This window comes from Thrips palmi, unplaced genomic scaffold, assembly GCF_012932325.1.
Source record: "Thrips palmi isolate BJ-2018 unplaced genomic scaffold, TpBJ-2018v1 HiC_scaffold_6, whole genome shotgun sequence".
In the NCBI taxonomy this organism is placed as follows: Eukaryota; Metazoa; Arthropoda; class Insecta; order Thysanoptera; family Thripidae; genus Thrips; species Thrips palmi.
In genome coordinates this window covers 6907666-6918874 of record NW_023144633.1, presented here as the reverse complement: position 1 = coordinate 6918874, position 11209 = coordinate 6907666, and the positions used below count along the sequence as shown (strand labels likewise).

At 50.0% G+C, this 11209-nt stretch overlaps 3 protein-coding genes across 3 annotated transcripts; all 3 read left to right on the top strand.

The window, feature by feature from the left end:
- The first annotated feature begins 579 nt into the window (after positions 1-579).
- On the top strand, positions 580-5485 carry LOC117651651 (putative phospholipase B-like 2). Its single transcript, XM_034395849.1, has 7 exons — positions 580-766; positions 1107-1249; positions 1562-1808; positions 1881-1981; positions 2376-2793; positions 3220-3594; positions 4434-5485. The coding sequence occupies exons 1-7, from the start codon at positions 650-652 to the stop codon at positions 4827-4829; spliced, it is 1797 nt and encodes a 598-aa protein (XP_034251740.1). The 5' UTR covers positions 580-649; the 3' UTR covers positions 4830-5485.
- Positions 5486-5697: 212 nt separating this feature from the next.
- On the top strand, positions 5698-7403 carry LOC117651659 (mitochondrial ribonuclease P protein 1 homolog). The gene is made up of 4 exons (XM_034395890.1): positions 5698-6496; positions 6599-6855; positions 6924-7131; positions 7242-7403. The coding sequence occupies exons 1-4, from the start codon at positions 5873-5875 to the stop codon at positions 7332-7334; spliced, it is 1182 nt and encodes a 393-aa protein (XP_034251781.1). The 5' UTR covers positions 5698-5872; the 3' UTR covers positions 7335-7403.
- Positions 7404-8174: 771 nt separating this feature from the next.
- LOC117651661 (GDP-fucose transporter 1) lies at positions 8175-10771 on the top strand. Its single transcript, XM_034395893.1, has 7 exons — positions 8175-8628; positions 8713-8917; positions 9003-9141; positions 9246-9332; positions 9431-9534; positions 9613-9801; positions 9914-10771. Exons 1-7 carry the CDS (start codon positions 8567-8569, stop codon positions 10118-10120), a joined length of 993 nt encoding a protein of 330 aa, XP_034251784.1. The 5' UTR covers positions 8175-8566; the 3' UTR covers positions 10121-10771.
- Positions 10772-11209: the final 438 nt, after the last annotated feature.

Sequence of the window (11209 nt, the reverse complement as noted above, 5' to 3'; positions counted from 1 at the left end):
GGTTTAAACGGGTCTAAACTGCTGTCGCTGTCGTTCGAAGGAGACTGGTTCATCTGGAAGGGACGCAAAAAAAATCTGTGGCAGCACATGTAAACGGCTGCGAGACTGAATTGTTCGTTGTGTTGCCGGCCCTCAACAGCAACACTTGTCGCAAAAAGATGCAGTGAGAGTGACAAGGAGGGCGACCGCGGTGACGCGGTGGCGGTCAGTGGCCCGCGCACTGATTCCGGACAGTCGTCAGTCGTTTCATCCATCGCTCTGCCTCTCTCGCACTCCTACGGGACGCCCGATGTGTGTGTTAGAGAGAGAGAGAGAGAGAGAGAGAGAGAGAGAGAGAGAGAGAGAGAGAGAGAGAGAGAGAGAGAGAGAGAGAGAGAGAGGGCCATGCGATGAAAAGACTCGTCGGAATCAGCCAAGCGATTCAGAAGATCGGTTTATCGCCGCGTCTCTCTCGCTCCCTCATGGAGAACCCCGTGAGTGCGACAGAGACAGAGCGACGATGCGCCTCCTATGAATCGCCCGACAGTGTGGTGGCCGCTGGGCGACGACGGCGACGCCGCGCCAGTGGGTCCAGTCCAGTCGCCCGCCCGCCGCGCCGCGCCGCGGTCCGTCTAGTGTCTAGTCCGCGACCTGCCGGACCTGCCCCGCGATGCGCAGCTTGCTGCTCGCGTTGCTCCTGGGGGCCGCGGCCTGCTCGGCGGCCACCCTCATCCAGGCCGAGACCCCCGAGACTCCGGACCAGCAGCACGGCCCTGAGGAGCCCCAGGTAAACAGAGAGCGAAGCAGCGAAGCGCCTGTGAGGTAGGCCGCCAGCTCGACTTGCAGCACACCGACGTGGAGAGGGTGGCCTACCTTGCGCCTGTGGGACGGCAGGGGCAAGATAGGCCACCGTCTGCACGTCCGTGTGTTGCAGGCCGAGTCGGCGGCCTACCTCACAGGCGCTAAAGGCCTCAAGTATGCTGCAAGTCAGTGACGCTGCAGTGCACAGCCGCCGAACCCGCACAATGAAACAGCCCTTGGTTGGCCACAAACAGGGACGTCAAACCAGGCCGGGGCGAGTCTCGGTGCAATGCGGTCGTGCGTAACGATGCTCAAACCCGTTGCAGGAGATCGCCTACGTGAGCTTTGACGCCTCCGACAAGTTGAAAGTGACGGTGCTGGAGACGGACGACCCCGAGGAGGCCGAGAAGGACATCCCGGCGGACTATGTCGCCAAAGCCGTGTACAGGAACCTCATCAACCAGACAGGGTACGCGACTGTCGCACAGTGGGCCAGAAGACCGGTGGAGGCGGCCAAAGCTCTAGACGCGTTTTGAGCCCAAGAGTCGCTAAACAGGAGTCGAACCGGATGTGTGACCCCACCAATGGATTCCTCGTCAGGAGAGCAATCCATTAGTGGGGTCACACGTTCGGTTCGGGTACCATTTAGCGACTCTGGAGCTCAAAACGCGCCTAGAGTTTTGGCCGCCTCCACCGGTCTTCTGGCCCACTGTAAATCGCTGGCGTTTGCTACCTCAAGTGACGGTGTCTGAGCCAGCGCTGCTTCGCCTCTTTCGCGCAGGTGGGCGTACCTGGAGCTGCAGACCAACGCCGCCGTGGACGACGAGAGGCAGGCCCGCGCCGCCGGCGCGCTGGAGGGCTACCTCAGCGCCGGCATCCTGCACATGCACGTCAACAACGTGGCCAGGCCGTTCTGTGACGGCCGCCAGGCCTTGTGCGCCAGGATCCAGAAGTTCCTGGAGAGGAACCTGGGCTGGGTGGGCAGCATGGTGAAGAAGCAGGCAGGCAAGGACGTGTACTGGCACCAGGTGTGTAGGACGATTCGCAATGCTTTTGGCGATCTCGAACTTCGCGCCTCAAAAACAGTTCTCCCTGTCCAGGTCAAGCTGTTCTACGTGCAGCAGGACGCGCTGCTTGAAGGGTACAACCTGAAGCGAGCCCAGGACCTGTCGCTGCCCGAGCTCACCCAGAACGACATCCTGTAAGGCCCGCGGGAGTGCATCCAATCCAATCATCTTCCATTTCTGCAGAGCAGTCTTTGTCGCAGTCACGCGCGCTATCGGCGCCATTTTTCAAAAGCGCGGCGGATTGTGTGGAAAAGTAGCGGAGTGCGGATAGCCGGGCGATAGGGAAGCGCGACGACGACGAACACAAAGCAAGTGGCTGGGGTGGCGGGGCGGGGCGCTCTGGGGTGCGGGAAGAGATGATAGCGGGCTGACCTTTGAACGCGTTCGCGCGCGTGCCCGTTGCACCGAGTTTCACAGCAGTCTGCAGGGAAGGACGGCGTACCAGAAATACGAAAACGAGTTCCTTTGTCCGTCCGCATGTCGAGTACCGGGAAGCGCGATGACGTCGTGACGGCTTGGGCGTTGCAGGTGGCTCAACGTGCAGGGCGACCTGGAGGACCTGGTGTCGGCGCTGGCGTCGAGCGAGGACGGCCTGGACAATGAGGCCACCGTGATGGAGCGCGGGCGCGTCCTGGGCTCCGGGTCCTGCTCCGCCCTCATCAAGCTGCTGCCGGGCAGCAAGGACCTCTTCGTGTCCCACGACACCTGGAGCAGCTACGAGACGATGCTGCGCGTGCAGAAGAAGTACGTGCTCAACTACCAGATGGGTCCCGGCCGCGCCCGCTCCGAGCTGCTGCCCGGCCGCGCCATGAGCTTCTCGTCTTACCCCGGCGTCCTCACCTCCGGCGACGACTTCTACATCATGTCCACCGGGCTCGTGAGCCTGGAGACCACCATCGGCAACGGCAACGCGTCGCTGTGGCAGTACGTCAAGCCCGTCGGCCAGGTACGTCGACGTTTCGATCCCCGGAACGTTACACGTTGGGCCAGACGGCCGATGGAGGCGGCCAAAATCCCGGGTGCGTTTGGAGCTCCAGAGTCGCTAAATGGGACTCGAAACGAACGTGTGACCCCACCAATGGATCACGCTCCGAACGAGGAGTCCTGGTGGACTCACACGCTCGGTTTGAGTCCTTTTCAGGAGTCGAACCGGATGAGTGACCCCACCAATGGATTCCTCGTTCGGAGAGCAATCCATTGGTGGGGTCACACGATCGGTTCGGGTACCATTTAGCGACTCTGGAGCTCAAAACGCGTCTGGAGTTTTGGCCGCCTCCAGCGGTCTTCTGGCCCACTGTTCACCGGTCTGCTGGCCCACCGCGCGTTACCTTGCCGTGGGCACGCTTGATGGCTTGGACTTCCCCGCCCGCAGGTGGCGGAGGGCACCCGCTCCATGGTGGCCAACCGGCTCGCCACGAGCGGCCGCATGTGGACGCAGCTCTTCTCCAAGTACAACTCCGGCACCTACAACAACCAGTGGATGGTGGTGGACTACACGCGCCTCGTGCCGCAGTCCGAGGGCCAGTCCAAGAGCGGGCTGCTGTACGTGCTGGAGCAACTGCCCGGCTTCATCAAGGCGGAGGACCTGACGTCGGTGCTGCTGAGCCAGGGCTACTGGGCCTCCTACAACGTGCCCTACTTCAAGGACGTCTTCTCCATGGGCGGCAACGAGCCCCTCGTCAGGAAGTTCGGCGACTGGTTCACGTTCGAGCACAGCCCCCGCGCGGAGATCTTCCGTCGCGATCAGGTCAGTCCAGCGCGATGGGGTGGAGTACGCTGACACGCTGACACTCACTGGTTGCGAGAGTCGTTTTTTCGTCACTCTGTCTCCGTCGCACTCGTGGGGCCTCCCGTAGGTGCGAGAGAGACAGACTCTCTGAATCAGACTGCTGGAAGTGGAGCCGCTGGTACGGCACGCGACGGGACCATGACGCGACGCCCATCGCGACGATGAGCACTGCAGGCCGATTCCGAGAGTCGTTTTCGTCGCTCTGTCTCTCTCGCACCTACACGGGACGCCCCATGAGTGCGAGAGAGACAGAGCGACGAAGGCGACTCTCGGAATCAGTCTGCTGCCCAACCTCCCACCAGGCCGCGTTCGCCGCGTTCGCGTCGCGTTTCGCGAACCGCCGCTGAGTGTGTCCCATCCCGAGTCCCGCCCCGCGAGCAGGCGGAGCAGGCCGCGTGCAGAAACACGCTGGCAGTGCCCACGCGTCCGGACGCAGCCCGCGACGGCCGCGACGGTGCCAAAGCGAATGGGGCCCCAGCCAGCCGGCCGGCCAGCCAGTCCCGGCCGTGGCCCCGGCAGCACCCGGCAGCCATGGGCCAACAGCCGGTACGGGACGCGACGCGAGCGCGGCGAGTCTAGCGACGGAGTCGAGTCGAGCCGGGCCGAGCCACGTGTTTGGGTCGGTCGGGGCGGAGCCGAGCCGGCGGTCTGTACTTTATTAACACGAGGCGCCGAACTGAACGCGGTAGGCCTCGTCCAAGTGCACTGGCGGCACTAGCACAGTGCGGGGCGGGGGTGGCCGAGTGCCGAGTGTCATCCATTGTCGCGCGCTTCACCGAGTGCTTCCGTGTGTACAGGGCAAGGTGTCGGACCTGCAGGGCATGTGGCGCCTCATGCGCTCCAACGACTTCAAGAACGACCCGCTGTCCGTGTGCAACTGCACGCCCACCCACAACGGGGAGAACGCCATCGCGGCGCGCAGCGACCTGAACCCCGCCGACGGCAAGTACCCGTGGGGCGCGCTGGGCCACCGCAACCACGGCGCCACGGACACCAAGATCACCTCCAAGGAGCTGGCCGCGTCGCTGCGCTTCCTGGGCGAGTCCGGGCCGCCGCACTACTCCGAGTCGTGCCCCGTCTTCAGCTGGAGCACGGCCGACTTCGCCGCCACCACGCCGCACCAGGGGCTGCCTGACGCCTGGAAGTTCCCGCCCGTCGTGCACCCCTGGGCCTGGGGCTTGAACCACTTCTAGTGCCGCGTGCCTCCCCCCACGCCGCAGCACGCGCGCCGGCACCGGTATCCACGCCCACCCGCCCGCCACCGCCGGCTGCGCAGGCCTGCTCATGGCGTCGCCGGCAACCTCGCACCGGCAGCTGCTGCAGCTGGATCGTGGCCTCGGCGGCGTTGACGGCGTTGACGGAGGGACGGTGTGCCTACCGCTGCCTCCGTCGACACCGTCGTCGTCCTCGTCTTCGTCGTCAGCGGCGTCGACGCTGACGGATGACGGTCTAGTGTCCGTGGACATGGCCGATGTCGCGGGCGACGACTTCTCGGTGTGCACCATGAAGACGGTGTCCGTGTCCTCGCTGCTGATGCCCTCGCCGTGCTACATCGTGCTGCTGCTGCTGTGCCCGCCCGTCTTCGGCTTCGTGCTCTTCTTGTTCGTGCAGTACTTCGTGCCCGTCCTCGTGCAGATCCTCATGGACATGTGATTCGTCGTCCTGCTCACCGGATTCAATTTCCTTTTCCCCCTTGGATGTGATAATGCAGGCAGGCATGGTGCAAGACTGAAATTAGAAATTTTATTTATCATTTGTTAGTTTAAAACAGTGTTAGCATGTTAATATACTTGACTTTCTGCTTTAAATCTGAATGATTATTGTGATAATAAAGAAATAGAACTACTAATTTCGTGTTTGTGTATGTTTCCCACCACGCAACTGATCGCTAAAAAAAAATAAGATAAATCTGAAAGCAGTATGACACAAAATTTCGAAGGGATTAAAGATATCATCAGCTAAAACGTAAAAAAAAAGAAAATTAAAAAATTGTCATTTGTCATGTGGTCTCCCCTCCCGCCCGATTTCCGCAAACTAAATTTATCATACACCACTATTTCTCATACACCACAAAACACAACACTAGCAGACAACTATTTTAACCTAGTCTGCATGCGTTCTATTTGACTCACAGGACAGTAACATTTTTCTCTATTTTTTTCCATTCTAAGCCACCTTATATACATCTGGTTATGTTTTTAAAATTTGTTTGTTCGTTGTTGGCCTAAATTCAATCATGTGGTTTGCTCTGAGGCGAATTGTGAACGTTGGAGCAAATCAACTTACAAGCTTCAGCAAGTTATCTTGTTGTTGTGGAATAAGAAGTAAGACCTGTGCCTCCCTGGAAAAACAGAATTGGCTCTCCACGCAGGCTCCCATGCACCTACAAGATATGTCAAATCATGGTAACCAAGGTAATTCTACCAGTTGCCAAAAAGTCAAACTGAATCCTGAGATTGACGATAGACCTTACAAATTATCCAAGGAACAAGAAGAATTTCTGACTCAAGGAAGTGCAGAAAATAGGCTGAAGTTAGATGAATTTTTACTGCAATTGCAAACATTTAGGGAGACTGGAACAGAGTTACCTGATGTGGTGAAACTTGAGGACTTGTGTAATATGTTACCTCTTGCTTATGTCAAGCGATTGCGCTATTTGACATACTTAATGAAGATTGAATACAAGTCTAAAATGCAAGTTCAACGAAAGGCAGCCAAACAAATTTCCCGCAGTCAGAAGATAGAAAAGAAGCAGGAGCTGGAATCGAAGTTGGAGCATCCCTGGCTCGAACACAGTAATCTCATGATGCCAATCCATAAAGGGCAAATGAACCATTTTTATAACTCCAATTCACTTGCGGCAAGTAACTCATGTTTCACTCATTTTATTTGTGTAAATTATCAACACCCAGACCAGAGTATGTATTCCAAATCTTACTTATCGATCATGTTTTTATTTCAGGGGTTACTTTATGGTCAGAAGGTCGTAATAGATTGCTCCTATAACTCGTATATGAATGATTTATCTATAAAGCTCACAGCAAAACAGATATTATTTTGCTTCTACAGCAGCCGCAAAAACCGAAGACCATTCTCGTTGTATATTTGCAATCTAGATTATGATAGCAGATTAATGTATTATCTGAAGAAACTTCATCCAGGAGTATTAGATGTTCCCATCAGCTTCCACTCAAAATCTTATACTGAGCTTTTTGACAGGTATGTATAAATATGAGTGTGGATTTGTAGTTTTACTGAAATTTATTAATCTTGTTGATGCTTTTCAGGAAAAAGATTGTTTATCTTACACCTCATTCATATACTGTATTAAACTACAACCCAGAAGACATTTATATCATTGGTGGTTTTGTGGATAAACAGCAGCTTGAAGTGTCTCGATCCAAGGCAGAGAATGAGCACTTACGGTTTGCTTCTTTGCCACTGGACAATTATTTGAAATGGAAGAGTGGATCCAGGAGCCTTTGCCTTCATCAAGTAAGTCATTCTATTTTTTAAATTGTTATTTTTATCATTACATTTAAAAAAATTAAGAAATAGTGTGACTTGAATGATATTGGATTATGTTCAATTGACTCTGTTTTTAGTGTCTTGACATTCTCTTGGAGGTGAAGAACACAGGGGACTGGTCAAAAGCTCTTCAGGCACATGTGCCCTCAAGAAAAATCAAACCCTTGTGACTTGTAGTTTGTGACAAGTTTAGCATTACTGCTGGAAAAGGACCAGAAATAAAGTTAACTAATTGAGTACGCTGACTAGTTTTACTTGGATACCCTAACAAAAAAACTTGCTCAAGGCATAACTCATGCACATATTCCCCAGGAGACATTTTCAGAAAATTATGCAGAGGTACTTTGGCACAGCAGGAAACAGCCTCACCTGAACAAAATTTTAGTAGTCCGATCGCCGGGAGACTGCCAATTTTTATCTATCTGGACTCAGTACACGCTCATGCTGTGCACCTCTGAACAGTGGTGCCGCTAGGGAAGGCCACCAATTCGACACGGCGACGGCGAGAACTCTTTTGCATGAGTGACTAATTGCAGCAAGGCTTGTTTGGAAGAACTTATCAGGTATTTATTTATATAGACAGAGCCGCGCCGCCAAGGTAGGCCACCTCTTCGGCACGTCACAGGGAAGACGTGCAAAACCATGGAGGCATATTAAGCTTAGTTTATCTCCATGGCAAAACAGGGCACGTGTAGGCAAAAGAGTTTTTCTTATCGGGTTCCCACCTCAAGTTCATTAAAGCTCAAATTTGAAAACTCGTGGGCACTACTTTCTTTTATTTTTATACCAATGCTGCCAACCTACCAGCTGTCTTACATTCGTCTACTTCATTTTTTAAAGAAATGCTCAGAAGAAATCATAGGGGCCAGAAAAAATTCGAAAACCTTACTGAAAGTTTGAGCATGAGAGTCAATGCTTAAAACATAAACCTTTTAAAACGATAGTCTCTTTTCTGAGGGAAAGTTTTTCCTAGCCGTTGGTACAACCTTTCCAACTCGAGCAGAGTTTCGAGAAGGCGGAGGAGAATGGCGGCCATGATGGTCGATGTAAACATTCAGACGACAAATTACAGGTTCTATTGACATCAACCCAATTTTTAACTGTAACTCGAGGTTTTACAAGGGATTTGCTTCTTGGATGACAAGATAATGCTCCTCTAATCTTTCAAAATACGGGGGACGTACGAAGACTATCGCTCGCTTGCATACTATTTTTCTGTAGAAGATTAGAAGAGGGGGCGAACCGGTCGGTGGTGCACTAGAAATTGCTAGCAATGTGGCTGTTTTATTTCCAAAAAGCATCAACTGCTGGACTTCTTTTATTTGATTCATCAAGATAAATAATTAGTACTTTTGAGCAAAGTACTGTTTGTCAGTTCCTTGTCAACCAATAGTGGTTAAAAATGGTTTCCGAAACCCTTTTTGCGAAATATGTTCAAGTGGCAGTTGTGGTCTTAGGATATTGGTCAGTACTGTTGAATTGTTTGAATTTTATTTCTGTGTATCTCTGAAAAATACGACCATTAACATATTTTGTTTGGTTCCACAGGGTTGTGTCTATAGTCACTGTTTTTGTGAACAAAACGTTGTTCAGCAGTGACAAGATTGATCTAGATGCACCACTATTTGTTACTTGGTTTCAATGTGTTACTTCTACAGTGATATGCTTCACTCTCAAAGTTCTTGCTTCCACATTCCCAAACAAAGTTTCATTTCCCTCTGGCACTCCTCTGGATCGAGCTGTTTTCAAGAAGGTAGGTTTCCATTTTATTTTCACCTAAAAACATATTTGAGTGAATTTCGGCACAGGGCATAGATGGTTCCTTTCTCCTGTTTCAGGTTTTCCCACTCTCTGTGACATTTGCAACTATGATTGTGTCCAACAATTTATGTTTGAAATATGTTGATGTAGCGTTTTATTACATAGGCCGTTCCTTAACCACGGTTTTCAATGTGATATTGTCATATTTATTTTTAGGTGAGCTTGGTTGTGTGATTATGGAATTAACTTAAGTGGTTACTGTCTCATCATGCTGGCAAACTACATGTGAATCTAAACTCATGCTTTGTTTTACAAAATAGGTCAGAAGACGTCTTTACCATCCATAGGGTGCTGTATTGTGATTATATCTGGATTTTGGCTGGGCATTGATCAGGAGAGTATAGCAGGTAAAAGCATGAGCCTGACTTCTGCTTTTCACTTAGTTTATCTCAATTATGACTCCTATTCCCCATTCTATGACACTTTTCCATTTTTAAATGTTTAGGGTCTCTGTCAGTGACTGGAACATTCTTTGGACTTCTCGGTTCACTGGCACTTCCACTTTACTCCATTCACATGAAAAATGTTCTTCCAGCTGTAAATCAAGAGGTGGGGTTTGGAAAATAATTTCTGTAACTATATGTCATTTAGACTTTCTAATATGTCTGTTTTTATTTTTATTTCCAGATTTGGCTTTTGTCATACTATAATAATGCATACACTTCCATAATACTCATACCATTAATGGCACTTAATCATGAAATACCAATTGTGCTAAACTATCATGGCTTATTCAGTCTTTATTTTTGGATGCTGATGACAATTGGAGGGGTTTGTGGATTTGCCATTGGTTTCTTCACAGGATTACAAATAAAGGTAGAGGTGTTCTCTCAATCTCCCTCTTTCTATTTTTAAAGTGAAAAATTTAAATTCTGTTTATACTGACTTGAAAGTTTCACTGCCTTGACTGTAATGACTTTGTTGGCAGGTAACATCTCCACTGACCCACAACATATCAGGCACCGCCAAAGCCTGTTTCCAGACTGTTATAGCTACCCAGTGGTTTGGGGAAATTAAGTCTGGTCTTTGGTGGCTGTCAAATTTCACAGTCCTTGGTGGCAGTATGTTTTACACTTATGTGAAACAGCAGGAAATGAAGAAGGAATATTCATTAGTCGGCCCAAACAAAGTGTGATACAAATGACAAATCATGTGATGTAAACAGCTAGTGTAGTCATTGAATGTTAAATCTTCATTATGCACTGAACTGAACATTGTCAAAATACCTGCATCTATCGTTCCTCGATTCAGTAGATAAATTAGATAGAATGTGATCAGTGTTACAGTTATGTTGCAGCTATGTCTGTCGTACACTTTAGTTAGTCATACCCCGCAAAAGAATCAATTTCAAATTTCATAGTTGTTACTTTTTGAAATATTCTGTTGTCAAGACCTTTTATCTCTTTCTGTTTCAACCTGTCTTGTGTTTGGAATTGAAATCTTACTTCATTATCCTCATTGTTATAGTATTAAAATCTTTTAAGACTGAAAGGCACACCTTTGTTATGTTATAGTGAAAATAAGGCCATTTTTTGACCAAAATTTTGTAACATCATTTTATGCATTGAAAGGTACACACTTGAAATCCTTCCTTTAATCCATAATCACTTCTAACTTCCATGAGTCGAGAAAAAAAAAAAACCTTAAAAAAATTACATATTGTCAAGCTTTAAAAATTGAAAAGATCAAATTGAGACACCAAAAAAGTGATAAAAACAAATACTAGAATTGGGACCTGCAATTGTCGTTGTTTGTTTTTAATAATAAAGTATCTTGTACATATTCACTCAGAGTTTAATTTTCTTAACGTCCCATGCATCTTTATTGTATCAGTTTCCAAAAAAGAAAGTTATAATGAAAAACCCTGCTTATATTATGAAATGCAGCAAAAAAACCCAGGCATTTGGCAGCAGTCAAAATTAATTTATGACTCTTCCTCTGTTGCTTCATTCTCTCAAGACGTGACAAGGACACGCAAATTGCCCCCTGCCCGCAAAAAAAAAAAGATCAAAAATCAACAAAAGACCAACTATACAACTTTTGAATGCACCCGCCTCTGAACTGAACCAGTTGTTTTGTGACGGACCCTCTCGGCGCTCCGACAAGGCGCTGACACATTGGTGCTTGATTAGTTGACGGACCCACCGACCCACCCCCTCGACTGCCTCGCTGCCCGCTACCTTCTCGACGCGAAGTGCGTCATTTGGAGCCACCACCGCGACGC

Excerpts from the sequence above, each read along its gene's own strand:
- LOC117651651 (XM_034395849.1), top strand. The coding sequence starts at position 650 with ATGCGCAGCTTGCTGCTCGCGTTGCTCCTGGGGGCCGCGGCCTGCTCG. Across the intron at positions 1,250-1,561 it reads AACCTCATCAACCAGACAGG|GTGGGCGTACCTGGAGCTGC; the intron begins GTACGCGACTGT and ends TCTTTCGCGCAG. Across the intron at positions 1,982-2,375 it reads CTCACCCAGAACGACATCCT|GTGGCTCAACGTGCAGGGCG; the intron begins GTAAGGCCCGCG and ends TGGGCGTTGCAG.
- LOC117651659 (XM_034395890.1), top strand. The coding sequence starts at position 5,873 with ATGTGGTTTGCTCTGAGGCGAATTGTGAACGTTGGAGCAAATCAACTT. Across the intron at positions 6,497-6,598 it reads ATAACTCCAATTCACTTGCG|GGGTTACTTTATGGTCAGAA; the intron begins GCAAGTAACTCA and ends TTTTTATTTCAG. Across the intron at positions 6,856-6,923 it reads TATACTGAGCTTTTTGACAG|GAAAAAGATTGTTTATCTTA; the intron begins GTATGTATAAAT and ends GATGCTTTTCAG.
- LOC117651661 (XM_034395893.1), top strand. The coding sequence starts at position 8,567 with ATGGTTTCCGAAACCCTTTTTGCGAAATATGTTCAAGTGGCAGTTGTG. Across the intron at positions 8,629-8,712 it reads GTTGTGGTCTTAGGATATTG|GGTTGTGTCTATAGTCACTG; the intron begins GTCAGTACTGTT and ends TTGGTTCCACAG. Across the intron at positions 9,535-9,612 it reads TTCCAGCTGTAAATCAAGAG|ATTTGGCTTTTGTCATACTA; the intron begins GTGGGGTTTGGA and ends TTTTATTTCCAG.